This window comes from Muscardinus avellanarius (genome assembly GCF_963383645.1).
Source record: "Muscardinus avellanarius genome assembly, chromosome: 2".
NCBI classification, from domain to species: domain Eukaryota; kingdom Metazoa; phylum Chordata; class Mammalia; order Rodentia; family Gliridae; genus Muscardinus; species Muscardinus avellanarius.
The window spans coordinates 69,414,413-69,427,925 of NC_137787.1; the positions used below are offsets into that span (position 1 = coordinate 69,414,413).

At 34.8% G+C, this 13,513-nt stretch overlaps 1 protein-coding gene across 5 annotated transcripts in view; it reads left to right on the forward strand.

The window, feature by feature from the left end:
• Window positions 1–1,777: 1,777 nt before the first annotated feature.
• Window positions 1,778–13,513, forward strand: part of SCN9A (sodium voltage-gated channel alpha subunit 9) — a gene marked incomplete at both ends in the record, with an annotated part of 99,279 nt that continues 87,543 nt past the window's right edge. For 2 of the 5 annotated variants that reach the window (XM_080689174.1, XM_080689176.1), the window contains 6 exons: window positions 1,786–2,043; window positions 5,358–5,503; window positions 5,835–5,915; window positions 6,561–6,689; window positions 8,128–8,219; window positions 9,206–9,418. In XM_080689174.1, the coding sequence (XP_080545300.1) occupies window positions 1,786–2,043; window positions 5,358–5,503; window positions 5,835–5,915; window positions 6,561–6,689; window positions 8,128–8,219; window positions 9,206–9,418 (919 nt within the window). Of the gene's footprint in view, window positions 2,044–5,357; window positions 5,504–5,834; window positions 5,916–6,560; window positions 6,690–8,127; window positions 8,220–8,338; window positions 8,431–9,205; window positions 9,419–13,513 lie in introns of all 5 variants that reach the window. The other 3 variants (XM_080689173.1, XM_080689175.1, XM_080689177.1) reach the window with 2 other exon arrangements.

Genomic DNA, 13,513 nt, shown 5'->3' on the forward strand with positions numbered 1-13,513 from the left:
ATAATCTTTCGCCACCTCATTTTACAAAAATGAGCCTCCCGAAAAAGAAGGAGAAGCAGAGGATGAGATTTTGCTTATGAGATATAAGGAAAACATAAAGAGTATTGCTACCAAAAACAATGTCATAAAGACTTTTTCTGTTTTGCAGTACTGGGGATTGAATCCAGGGCATTCTACCTTCGAGTTAAACCCCTAGCCATACTTTTCATTTTTTATTTTAAAACAGGGTCTTACACATGTTTCCTCTAATATGCCCAAACTTGTGAGCACTGGGGATACCAGAGGGACTCCAGATAATGGAAGGGAAATCTTAGCAAAATTTGAATGGAAAGCTAAGAGAGTAAGGAGGCTGAACTTGATTGATGAGGGGCTACTTCCAAATAGGTGTAAAAGTATGAATATAGCAAGGTTAGCCTGGGTATTAATTGTCGGGAGGGGGAAGGTAAAAAGGAGGGGGAGAGAGCATCAAATACAGATTAAATGTATAACATTTACTTTCAATTAAAAAAAGTAATTAAGAAATAAATAAATAAAACAGGGTCTTACTAAGTTGCTAAGGGCCTTACTAGATGAGATTGGCTGCGACCTGCGATCCTCCTATCTCAGCATTCCAAGTACTGGGATTAAAATTATGCACAACCACTTTGGAAAACAGTATGGAGAATCCTCAGAAGAATGGGAACAAATCTGCCATTTGATCCAGCAATACCCCTTCTGGGTATCTATCCAAAAGAAAAGAAACCAAACTACCAAACTAATGCATGCGTATCTATGTTCATAGCTGCACAATTCACCATAGCCAAACTATTGAACCAGGCAAGATGTCCATCAAAAGATGAATGGATTACAAAACTGTGGGATATGTACACAATGGAATTTTACTCAGCCATAAAGAAAAACACAATTACATCATTTTCAGGGAAATGGATGGAACTAGAGGACATTATGCTAAGTGAGATTAGTCAGTCACAAAAAATGAGAAATTGAATGCTTTCCCTAATATGTGAAAGCTAAGGAGAAATGGATCATAGGAGGAAAACTAGTGAAAAAGGAAATCCTATAGAGGAGCAAACAAGACAACCTAAATGAGAGGATGGGGGGGGAACTCTCTAAAACACACAATGTACTTAAATATATCAAAGTCAATCACTAAGCCAAGCAAGGGAAGGAGGGATAGGGAGGGAATGGGGTGGGAATTGGGTAGGGGCTAAATGGATGATGTGTACATGTATGTCCACATAAGTATTTTTTACCCCATTATGATATATGAATATAATACACCAAAAAAAAATTTAAAAGCATGCACCATCACCCCTGGCTCTATAATGACTTAAAAGAGCCACACTGAGTTGAAATGCTCCAAAGATGAATACAGATGAAGAGCTAGAGAATTTAGAAAAAAATCTTTAAAAAAGTCATTTTAAAGCTTTAGAGCTGTGATGTATTAGGTTCCAATTTTTAAATGAAGATTATTGGAAGTTATAGGAAATAAGTCCTGCACATGGCCAGGCATAGAGTAGTCACTTTATTTAATAACAATTTTATGACCAGATTACCTCTTATGTTTAATGTGTGATGTGTTGTTCACTTTGCAGAGCTGGGGATCAAACCCAAAGCTTGGTGTTCACCAGGAAAGGACGCTACTGCTAAGTTACACCTCCAGCTGCTGTTATTACCTAATGTGCCTTCCCAGGTAGCAGAATACTTAAGTCTCTGTTTCTGTGTTTCTGTTTAGGCCTCCTATGTAAGGAGCTGAAGGGAAAGTAAGACATACAGGATGAAAAGATGGCAACATTGCCTCCCCCAGGACCTCAGAGCTTTGTCCGCTTCACCAAACAGTCTCTTGCCCTCATCGAACAACGCATTGCTGAAGGCAAAACAAGGGAACCTAAAGAAGAAAAGAAAGATGACGAGGAGGACGGTCCGAAGCCCAGCAGTGACTTGGAAGCTGGCAAGCAACTGCCCTTCATCTATGGAGACATTCCTCCTGGTCTGGTGTCCCAGCCTCTGGAGGACCTGGACCCATTCTATGCAGACAAAAAAGTGAGTACCAGACCTCAGTGGCTGCTGGTGGGATTTCAGTTGGCTTGCTTCTTTACAAAAATTAGTTTACATTGAGATTAAGTTGAATTTCATGAACAACCATATCATCAAAAAATATTAAGTGTACATGTTAAGATGCTCAGTATATGAGCTTTTTAAAAACTTTTCATTAACAGTGATTGTGACATTGCCATCCTAATTTAATTTCTTTAATCCATTAAAATGTTTTCTTTAATATGTTCAGGCTAGGGAGTAGTGGTAATACCAGAGGGATTCCAGATGATGGAGGGGAAATCTCAGCAAAGCTTGAACAGAAGGATAGGAGAGAAAGAAAGCTGAGGTTGTAAAATGGAGGAGCTATATACGAATATGTGTAATAGCATAAATACAACATGATTAAATTGGACACTCTCTATTGGGGCGGGGGAAGGGAGGGGAAGGGCATGAAGCACAATGTAAATGTACACCACTCTCAATATGTTCCACTTATAAAAATTAAATTAAAAAATGTTGAGCATAAAAGCTAGGCGTGATGGCTGGTATTTGGGAGGCTGAGAGAGGAGGATTGCAGTTCACGGACAGCCTCAGATACTTACTTAGTAAGGCCCTTTGCAACTCAGTGAGATCCTGTTTCAAAGTAAAGAATAAAAAATAGGACTGGGAGTATAGCCTGGAGGTAGAACACACCTGGGTTCCATCCACCAGTACCTCTGGGGGAAAAAAAATATTGAGCACAGCAGGGCATGGTGGTGCAAGTTTGTAATCCCAGTACTTGGAAGGCAGAAAGAGAAGGATCATAAATTGACAGCCAGCCTCAGCAACTTAGGCCCTCTGCAATTTAGTGAGACCCTGTTTCAAAATAAATGAATATGGCTGTTGGTATAGCTCCAAGGTAGAATGTTCCTGGGTTCCATTCCCAGTAACATCAAAATAAAAAAAATTAAAAAAGAAAAAGAAAAGAAAAAGTTGAGCATTTTGTTGTCTTTATAGATATAGTTCGCTGATGCCTCGAATTTCATAGCAATACCAATTTTTTCTCCTTAAAATTAACCCCTATGGTACATAAATTAAAAAATTCTTAAAAGTTATTTTTAATACATGTGAAATTGATTATTTAAATTTTAAAAAGCCAAATTCATTCTTTTTTATTGTTTGGAATTTTGAGTTCGATGTACCTTGATCTTGCCAAGACTGCAGGACAATGCTGTGACGCTCATGTGCGCTCAGACTCCATTCATTGCTATCTATCATTGTTCTCTCCACACATTTGTAGAAAGAATGGAGGACCAAAGTTTGGAAAGAACAACTTATTAATATTTTTAAAAATTTTATTGTACTCCCAAAATAGTGTGCAATAGTGCTTAAACTAATTTTCAACATACATGTGCATTTGATGTAAAATTATATATAGAAATAACTGGTGTAGTGAAAGAGAATAGGAAAATAGAGGGGCATCTGAAAACAATAGGTTCTGGTTTGCTTCCACACGGCCATATGCAAGTAAAAACCGATATTCTTGTACCCCACAATTAGTGAAAAATGTTTATTATTAGAAGCCCACTCATAAATGTATATAAAATTCAGTTTGAGCAAAAAGAGCAAAAAGCTAAGTCAATATCTTAATTTGTTCTGTCTTTTTTCACGGTGCTGGGGATCGAACCCAGTACCTTCGAGCATACCTCAGGCTTATATTTTATTCTTAATTTGAAACAAGGTCTCACTTTCTTATGGCTATGATTCACTGATGCCTTGAATTTCATAGGCATACCCATTTGTCCTAATTAACTCCTATGTGTATATAAACTCAATTTGCCTGCCAATCGTAGAAAAACATGACAGGAATTTAAACTTAGTATTTTCTTATTTCCAAGCCAATGCCTTAGGTTGTTTGAGTGTTTTGTGTTTGTTACTATTGTCTGTTTTTCATTTCTTAAATACCAAGGTAATGGAGAATGTTACTCGTTATAAAATGGTTATGATATTTTGGGAATGCTTATTTTTGCTCCTATTACGTTAGAAAATTATCATGAACATTAGCAAGCAAGGTTTTAAGTTTGTGCGGTTTTAATTTTATCAGATACTAGTATTACAACTAAAATGAAGAAATTGAACTGAGTGGTTGAAGGATGTTTCTAACCCTGACACTCATTAAATTTATAAAAATATTTTACCATAAACACTCATTGGCACTAATGAGGATCAGCATGTATTATCACTCTCAAGTTCCGATGCTAAAATCAAAGATGCTAGTTTCTACCTGGTTTGCTTACCCTGCAGCGTAATGAAAGGAAAAGGTGCTGTATTTTACACTGGAAATAAGAAGAAATATGAAAAATAGAGGAGACATGGTATTTTGGAAAGTCTAAGCGATACTTTTTAAATATACTTTTATTGGTGCACGGTAGTCTCACAAAGAAGTTCAGGGTGGTAGGAACATACAAGCATGCAGTGCGTGGTGAGCCTCCCCCGCCCCTGGCTCCCACCCTACTCCCTCGCCTCCCCCTCCCCTTCATGACTTTGAGATTGATATTGATAATTTCATATATTCACATAGTGCCGATGAAAGTGTTTCCTTGATCAAGTCTCCCTCTTTGCCCCACCTCCCTGCACTGGACCCCTCCCTCGCTCCACTGCGGTTCCTCTTCCTCTATCTGGAGTCCTTCTTATATCCCAACTTCTTTCTAGTTTCTACATATGAGAAAAAAACATATGGCCCATCAGTTTGTGTGACTGGCTAGTATCACTCAACATAATACTTTCTAGATCCATTCATTTTCCTACAAATGACATAACTCTGTTCTTTATGGCTGAGTAGAATTCCACTGCATACAAATTAATGCAGTCACTAATTCATGTAGTCACTCTGGAGATTAGTGTGGTGGTGCTTCTGAAGACTGGGAAAGAAGCCACTATGTGATCCAACCATACCATTCCTTTCCAAAGGAATTGTAGTCAGAATATTATAGTGATACATGCATACCCAAGGTTATAGCAGCACAACTCACATAACTAAATTATGGAACCAGTCTCAGTGTCCATTAATAGGTGAATGGATTACAAAAATTATGGGCTATACATGCAATGCCTGTGTATACAGAACTCAATTCAGCATTTATTGACTTGGAGTTCAGGCGATTCTGATAATTGCCTTGATGTTGGTAGAACCACATTGCCTGAGTCTGATGCCAGTATTTTTGTTTTGTTTCGTTTCTTTAATACAACGGTACTACATGAGAAGTAAACTGCTGATGCCATTTTCCTAGGTTGAAATTTCAGATTGTCAGTTTCATACCATTTTCTGTTTCCTCCTGCAGACATTTATAGTATTGAACAAAGGGAAAGCAATCTTCCGTTTCAATGCCACTCCTGCTTTATACATGTTGTCTCCTTTCAGTCTTTTGAGAAGAATATCTATTAAGATTTTAGTACACTCATATCCTTTCCAAAAAGCTTACTTGAAGTGAAATTTAAAAGGTAGTTTTTGCTACTGTGTTCAGCAATAGATTTTAGTTCTTTTATATATTAGATGACCTTAGTTTTTATTATCAGTTTCAATATAAATTGGGATAGGTCTCAGAGGAAACTGGAACAAAGGCATTATTAGCATTCTAGGATATATTTTATTTCTTACTGTCTTTTTTAAAAAGTCAAAAATAAAATAATCTGTAAGCTCCTTTACCTTGTTTTCTAAGGAAATGTTTGTAGTAGATCAACAAATGTCATCATCAAATGTTCAAAGTTGCTGTCATGGTCTCTGATTATATTCCTTGATTCTAAGCTACCTTATTCAGCATGCTTATCATGTGCACTATTCTGACAAACTGCATATTTATGACCCTGAGTAGCCCTCCAGAATGGACCAAAAATGTAGAGTAAGTACATATTAATACGTGTTACTATAGTTACAAATTTAATACATTTAATGGTATTGTTTTCATTCTTTTCCTTTCTTGCCAGAAGCTAGCTATATATATATATATATATAATATATATTATATATTATAATAATATATTATATATATTATAATATATAATAATATATATATATTATGATGTTCACCTTCCCATGTTATATAGGTGTTATAGGTGTTTTCCTTTTCCTTTGAGTTATTTTTTTCTCTTCCATGGTAATAGTCAACTAGGAGAAGTTTAGAATAATTAGATGCTACAATGTTTTTAGAAGAATGAAATCATCAGATACCTTCCTTGTTCTTAAACATGTTACATCTCTATTCTTGGGTGTATACTTGATATAATCACTTAAGGAATTTTCTGGGGAGATATAAAACCTATGTTCTTAGTTATTTTAAGTACTTCTTTCTGGAAGTATTTTGATATATGCTTTTTAAGATTTTTCTGGAAATTATTATTGTACTTTAACAGTTAGAATGAATCTATAAGCCAACAGCACAAGCCAATAGATGCTTTCCTTTGGTTAATCAGAGAAAGCAGTTACAAATATTTTTAAAAGCTATCTTCTTTTCACAGCTAATATCCCAATGGGTTCTTGTGTTTAGGTACACTTTTACTGGAATATATACTTTCGAATCACTTGTAAAAATCCTTGCAAGAGGTTTCTGTGTAGGAGAATTCACTTTCCTTCGTGACCCATGGAACTGGCTGGATTTTATTGTCATTATTTTTGCGTAAGTACTCTTAGTTCTTAGAAAGGGCATATCTCAGATAGCCCAGTCTTCCAGTAAGAACAATCATTAGGGTCTGATTGTTCCTGCATGTAATGGTTGCATCTAAAGGAAAATCAATGCTGTATGAAAGCTGGTCATTGATAAACAGATATTCCCTTTTTTCAGAAAGTGTATTTTCCACTCAAAAGTGTATGACATCAAGACTGACCATCTTCCTCTATGCTCAGTTCTTGGTGGATCATATATGCTGTGCCAATTAGGTTCACCAGTTTTCACAGGTCTTATTTAAAAACTCTAAAAGGCATAAGAAGTACATACACAAAAGCCCTCAGATCTTTAATGATAAGTGTAGTGCTCTTTATATTAACCTGTACTATTCAAGGGCTAATACATGTATTAAAGTAAAAAAGTGAATATTTTATAGGACCTGTCACTGTTTACTAAACCTAACAAATATTAATGCATTGCATATGCATCCACACTTTATTTTCAAGAAAAAATGTTACATTAAAATATAATTTTAATTTCTTCACATTGTTACTTTTCCCAAAATATATTGTCAGATATATTTATTTATCATTATTCATTAAATTCAAAAGATACACTTCTCTTTTATTATTTCAAATTATGAAAGCAAGCCATAATCATTGTAGACCTTCAGACTAGAAATTTAAAAGGCTCTTAAGATTTCTAAATTCTGATCCCCTTACCCAGGACTACCTTCCTGGGTTTAAAGATCACACAGGATGCTGCAGTTCCTTCTGCTAATAAATAAACATTATGCTAAGATAGGTTATTCTTCTTATAGATTTTCTTTTTCAAAAGATACAAGTTACAATCATAAAACTCATCCTTTAAAGTATGCTAATCAGTGGTTTCTAGTATATTCACTGAATCATGTAATCATTGTGACCAATGTGAGAACTTTTCATGACCCAGGCGAGGAGCCCTGTACTCATAGGGAGTCATTTCCAACCTTTCACTCTCAGCCTCTTGGAAACCACTGACCTATGCCTTTTTTTATGGATACCTTTTGCTGGATGTTTCACATGAATGAAATAAAGCAGTATGCAGTGTGTGCGTATGCATGCATGCATGTTGGGGGGTTACTTTCATTTACACTATTTTTCATTTACACTATTTTTAATGTTTTATAGAAAGTTACAAATATACATCACCATAATGTTGAGGGGTAATCATTAAAGCACTTAATTATTTAAGCATGCACATGTATGAAACCACATTAATAATATAATATTTGTATCTTGTTTGCATCAAATGAATCAGGCCAAAGCAAATCAGTTATGATAGAAAAAAATCTTGTAGCATTATAAATTTTAGAAAGCATTCCAAACATAGAAACTTTCCTTGACTAAAGGCACAGGTAAGTATCACAGACTGTATCTAAATTCTGAATAACTCTGATTTGATTCTACAGGTATTTAACAGAATTTGTAAACCTAGGCAATGTTTCAGCTCTTCGCACTTTCAGAGTCTTGAGAGCTTTGAAAACTATTTCTGTAATCCCAGGTAAGAAGAAACTGGTGTGGAGCATTAGGCTGCTCACAACTCCAGCTGTTTGGGAGTTGTTCTTTGTTTGTTTGCGTGTGTGTTGTCACCGTGTTTGTGTATAAACTCCCTCATTACAGATATGTGACAGAGTTTGTGGACCTGGGCAATGTCTCAGCGTTGAGAACATTCAGAGTTCTCCGAGCACTGAAAACAATTTCAGTCATTCCAGGTGAGAGTGGGGTTAAACACGAGGGCTGACTTTGATCTTTTGAAGGAAAGATGAAATAAATTTTTCTGACATCATTTCAATTAAATTTGATCCCTTCTGGTTTTTTCACAATCTTTGTTAAAAGTCAGCCTTTGAGTTTAATCAATTGCATGAGTCTTGGAGAATGAAAAATGACCATTTGGCTCACATCTCCACTTGAAATTTTCCTTTCTGTCTAAGGGTACATTTTTCCATTTGCTTATCCAGGAAGGAAAATTTCAATTAACTTTAATCACTTTTCATATAGTTAAGAAAATAAGTAGGAAATAACAGCATGGGGGTATTGCATGGCATATTGTTGTGTAATTCTCTCAACAAATCATTTCTTTATCGAAAATTAACCATTCAGGTTTTGTCTCTGTGCTGCAATGCAGTTTATTTGTTTTGGTGTCATTATAGAGAGATGGTTTGTTTGACAAATATTTATCAAATTTTAAATTATAAAAATTGTGTTTATCATAGTGAGTATGAGATAGTTTGAACAACCAAACTATTCATTTGAAAACTTGAATATTCTTTGGGAATATTTTACTATTATTAAGCATTTGCTATAATGTATTAGAAACAGGTATATAAGTCGTAAATCGACCAATTAACCTTTCTTAGCCAGTAGGCTTTTATTAGACTACTTAAGGTCACTGACTTGACGCATGTATTTCTAGGAAAGCTAGTGTTTTGCTTTTTTCATTTAGAGTTTTTATGCCATTATGGACACATTTTTTTCCTCCATATTCAGGCCTGAAGACCATCGTGGGGGCCCTGATCCAGTCGGTGAAGAAACTCTCTGACGTCATGATCCTGACTGTGTTCTGTCTGAGCGTGTTTGCACTAATTGGACTGCAGCTGTTCATGGGCAACTTGAAGCATAAATGTTTTCGGCATCCACTAGAAGATAATGAAACATTTGAGAGCATCATGAATCGAATTGAAAGTGAAGAAGACATGAAAAGTAAGAATATCTCCGTAGTTAAGAGGCTAAAATAATGCTAAAAGCATTGCTCTCTTTTAACAATGGCATATTGCTTTTAGTTATTTCAAAGCTTTTCAAACATAGAGAAAGTTCTACAATGTGAATTTTTATTATGTTATCAATAGTTTTTATACATATGCCTGGTATTCAGCTTTCTAGTAGTTGTGGCAATAGAAATAGGGGATTATCCCATGACTTAATGTTTTTGTAAAATAAAAAATTATCAAGTTGCTATAAATAAATAAATGTGGCTATGAATTAATAATATTAACCATAATATTTAACTAAATGATATGTACTTCATAAGTTATAGTTTTATAATATAAAATATATTAGTGCTTATTATATAATGTGATTTATTTATTATTTGATTGATATATTTTATAATTATATTTATAATTGACAACTTATATTTAATAACATCATAATGATAATAGTAACTATGAGTAGTATTATCTCTTGATAATATTTTCATAGGTTATATCAACCAAAATACATTACTCATCTTCACCAGTGCTGTCTTTATAAGTAATAAGTTTCACAGCTTTTTCTGATATATAATATAGTTTAATTGAGTAGAACTAATTTTGTAGATACAACAGGAGATAATCCTGGTCTCAAAAGTCTACCTACCGAAGAAGTGTAATATAGACTGTCTTACACAAAGCCAGAGCCGCATGTTCTCTAAACATTTGTCCCCTGGCACAGTGTCTTTCACAGGAGCTGTGGATAAATATCGGGTGAAAATGAGATGGTGGTTGTACTTCCTAACACCTGCAATGTGTCTATATGATGCTGTCCACATGAACAAATAAAATTTAATAGCTAACTGGAAGGAGAATTGAGATGAAAAGTCAAGAAAACTTTCAAATTTACATGCCTTTGCCAAAAGGTGATCAAGAAACAAAGATTAAAATTCTCAAATAGTTAAAAAGTAGTGCACATTATTTTGCTTTAGTGTGTTATTTTCCCCACTAACTGAGGGAAGAAATAAAATAAAATCTAGCCAAAATAGTAAAAGACTTTAAATAAAGAAAGCAAGAAAAAATAGAAGCCTAAAACAAGAGAATTAAAGGTTTACAAGTAAAATATTTAATCTTATTCCCTTACTTTCATCATTTGGTTAGGTATAAAGCATTTTTCTTTATTTATCTTTATACTTTTCTAGTTTTTGTTCCTTATAAATATGACCTTGAATTTTATTTTTAATTTCCAAGGATTTTTATTTCTGAATTTGAGTGCTGTGAAAATAATCTTATGTATTCATTTTTTTGTGAGTCAATTTGTAACATTTACTTAAATTTAACTGTTTTCAGTAGTATCATTATTATCTCTTTATTCTGAGTCTGGATCCCATCCTGAGTTCATAATTTGAATATTTAACCTTTATTGAAAGAAAACATGAGATAAATTAAATTAGAACTGTTTATTTGAGCAAAGCATTGTTCATGAATTAAGCAGCATTTGAGAGCAGAAATGGTCTAGAGAGCTCCATCCAGCAAAATAGGTAGGCAGTACTTGTAGTCCGAGAAAGGGAGTAACATACAGAAAGAGCTTGGTTTATAGATTGTCATTTGCTTTATATGAGCACGATCTGATAAGTTGGCAGTCTGTGATTGGCTAAAGTGCAGCTACTGTGATTGGCTGCAATTGTAAGGATATAGTCTTAGTTTAGGTTATGGTTTCTTCTCATACCAAGTTAGGGGTACAATTTCCTATGTATCCAGTCAGGTTTAGGCCAAATTTAAAAACTTGTCCCTTTGATTAGCCTCTTAATTTTGGGAGATATATTGATACCTCTCTGTGTAGTCTTCATAACAGACCTGTTTGTTCTCAGTGTGGAATGTATAATCTTCAATATTTGGTCAGCTGAATGTTTGTGATCTTGCAAACAAGTTCCTACCACACTAGGTACATTTATCAAAATATAACAGGAGATTTCAGCTCCTTATTCAGTCAATAGATAACCCAAAATACCCCCCCTTTTTTTTTGGTACTAGGGATTGAACCCAGGATCATTCTACCTCTGAGCTACATCCCCAGTCCTTTTTTCTTTTCCTCAAATATTATTATTTTTAAATTTTGAAACTGGGTCACTAAGTTGCTGACGGTCTTGCTAAGTTGCTGAGGTTGGCCTTGAGCCTCTGATCCTCCTATCCCATCCTTCCTCATACTTAGATTACAGGCATACACCACCATTATTTAAAATAACTTTGGTAAAAAAAAATTTAAGTAAGTTTTCTAAGCAGCTATAGTTTTCGCAATAGTCATTCATAATAGTTAATATCTGAGGTTAATTTAAAATCATAACCTTATTCATATTTATGCCAAGTGAGAGAAAGAACATTTTACCAAAAACATGCCCATTTTGAGGACTTTACACTTGCTATATAAAATACAGAGAAAGGTAGAAAGAGTTCTCATGATGACAAAGGAGAAGAGGATACTTTTCACATCTAGAAATCTGCGTGTTTCTGAGAGGAAACCTTTTCGGTCAGTTTTACCTTCAGGTCTCCAAAAACATAGAGTCCCACAAGTCTGGAGGGCCCTCTCAAGCTGACGCATATGAATTCTAGGCCTGAAGCCCTGGAGTTTTCCTGCATCAGAGATGGTGAGGAGATTTTCTAAGGATTCTGGGCAGTCTTTTCCATGGTTGATTCCAAAAGCCCAACCTCTAGGTGCTAGCTTGTGAATGGCCTGGTTGTCATCTACTGATGAGTCATGGAGGCCTTTTTTCCCTTGAGGTAATATACTTTGGCATAAAGCATTAAACTCCTTGTCAGAATTGATAAGAGCATCAAATACATACAGATCTATTATTAAGGAAATACGTGTTCCCTTGACTGTTTTAGAAGAGGTGAACGCACTAAAGGTAGATCTCACTGCCACCAAGGTCAATGAAAATACTTTGGGACAAGATAATTCAACTGATTCTGATAGCTTCACCCAGGGTCCTCTTGTTTATAATACCTTATTTGCCTATTTTGTATCTTTTGCAGTAAAATGAATACCTCTATCACTGGAGAGTTCTCGAGGGGTGCCTCAAAGAAACACAATTTCTGTAGCCTTTTAGCTACTGTTATAGCTTTGACCTTTCCTGTATGAGAAAGTTATAATACAACCAGAAAAATATACATTAAAAGTGGCAATTGAAAGAAATTCACCTATAAGTATCCCAATGAGGCAGTAAATGTCAGGAATGTACCACTTGAGGTTCTTATTGTCTTACCAGGTTTATGGGTTTAATAAGCCAAACACTGGCCGTAAACAATTTTAACAATTTTAGAACAGTTGCTTGAGCATTTTTTCATGTTTTTACCATTTTACTACTCCAGGATGAGTCAGGGAGTAAAGAGCTTTTAAGAATGGAAATAGTTTTCGGAAAGGAAAAGTCTCAGAAAGGACCAGGCAACCAGGCTACTCTTTGCAGGAGTCTACACTTATTAGTAGAGTTATAAAATTTTAAATGCCACTTTTGTTTCTCCAAATCAGATGTACAGCACTCTTTCTTAAATAGGTTATCATAGGCAAAATGACTCCAGTTAAATTGCATATCTAAACAACTTTAGCATTTTAGGCTTAGCATAAAAATCTGCCAAATAATGTATTTTGTATTTAATTAATTTGATGGTGTTCATAATATCCATTGAAAAATAAATGAGCTCTTTATCCAGCCTTCTGTTTAAAATGTACAATTTATAGATTTCCTTCAATGTTACTTATGGTCTACTTTGATGCTCATCAAACACCCTTTTTAACATTTGAGGTGAAAATTGAGGTTCATGTATAGTTTGTAGCTAATTTCAGTAACTAATATGCATCTATAAAGTATGGTTCTATTGGGCTAAAGTGAATTTTATTTTTACTTCTATTCTCTGAATGCTTGACATTTAAAAATGTTTTTGAAAACCACATTGCTTGTCTTCACTGATACCAGAGACTTTCCTGTCTCCTGTCTCCTGTCTCCATCTAATCTTTGCTTGGGGGGACAGCAGATACTAAAGCACTACGAGATAACATTTGCAGATACTCTATTACAACTTCTGCACTAGCGTTCTCAGAGTCATATTATTG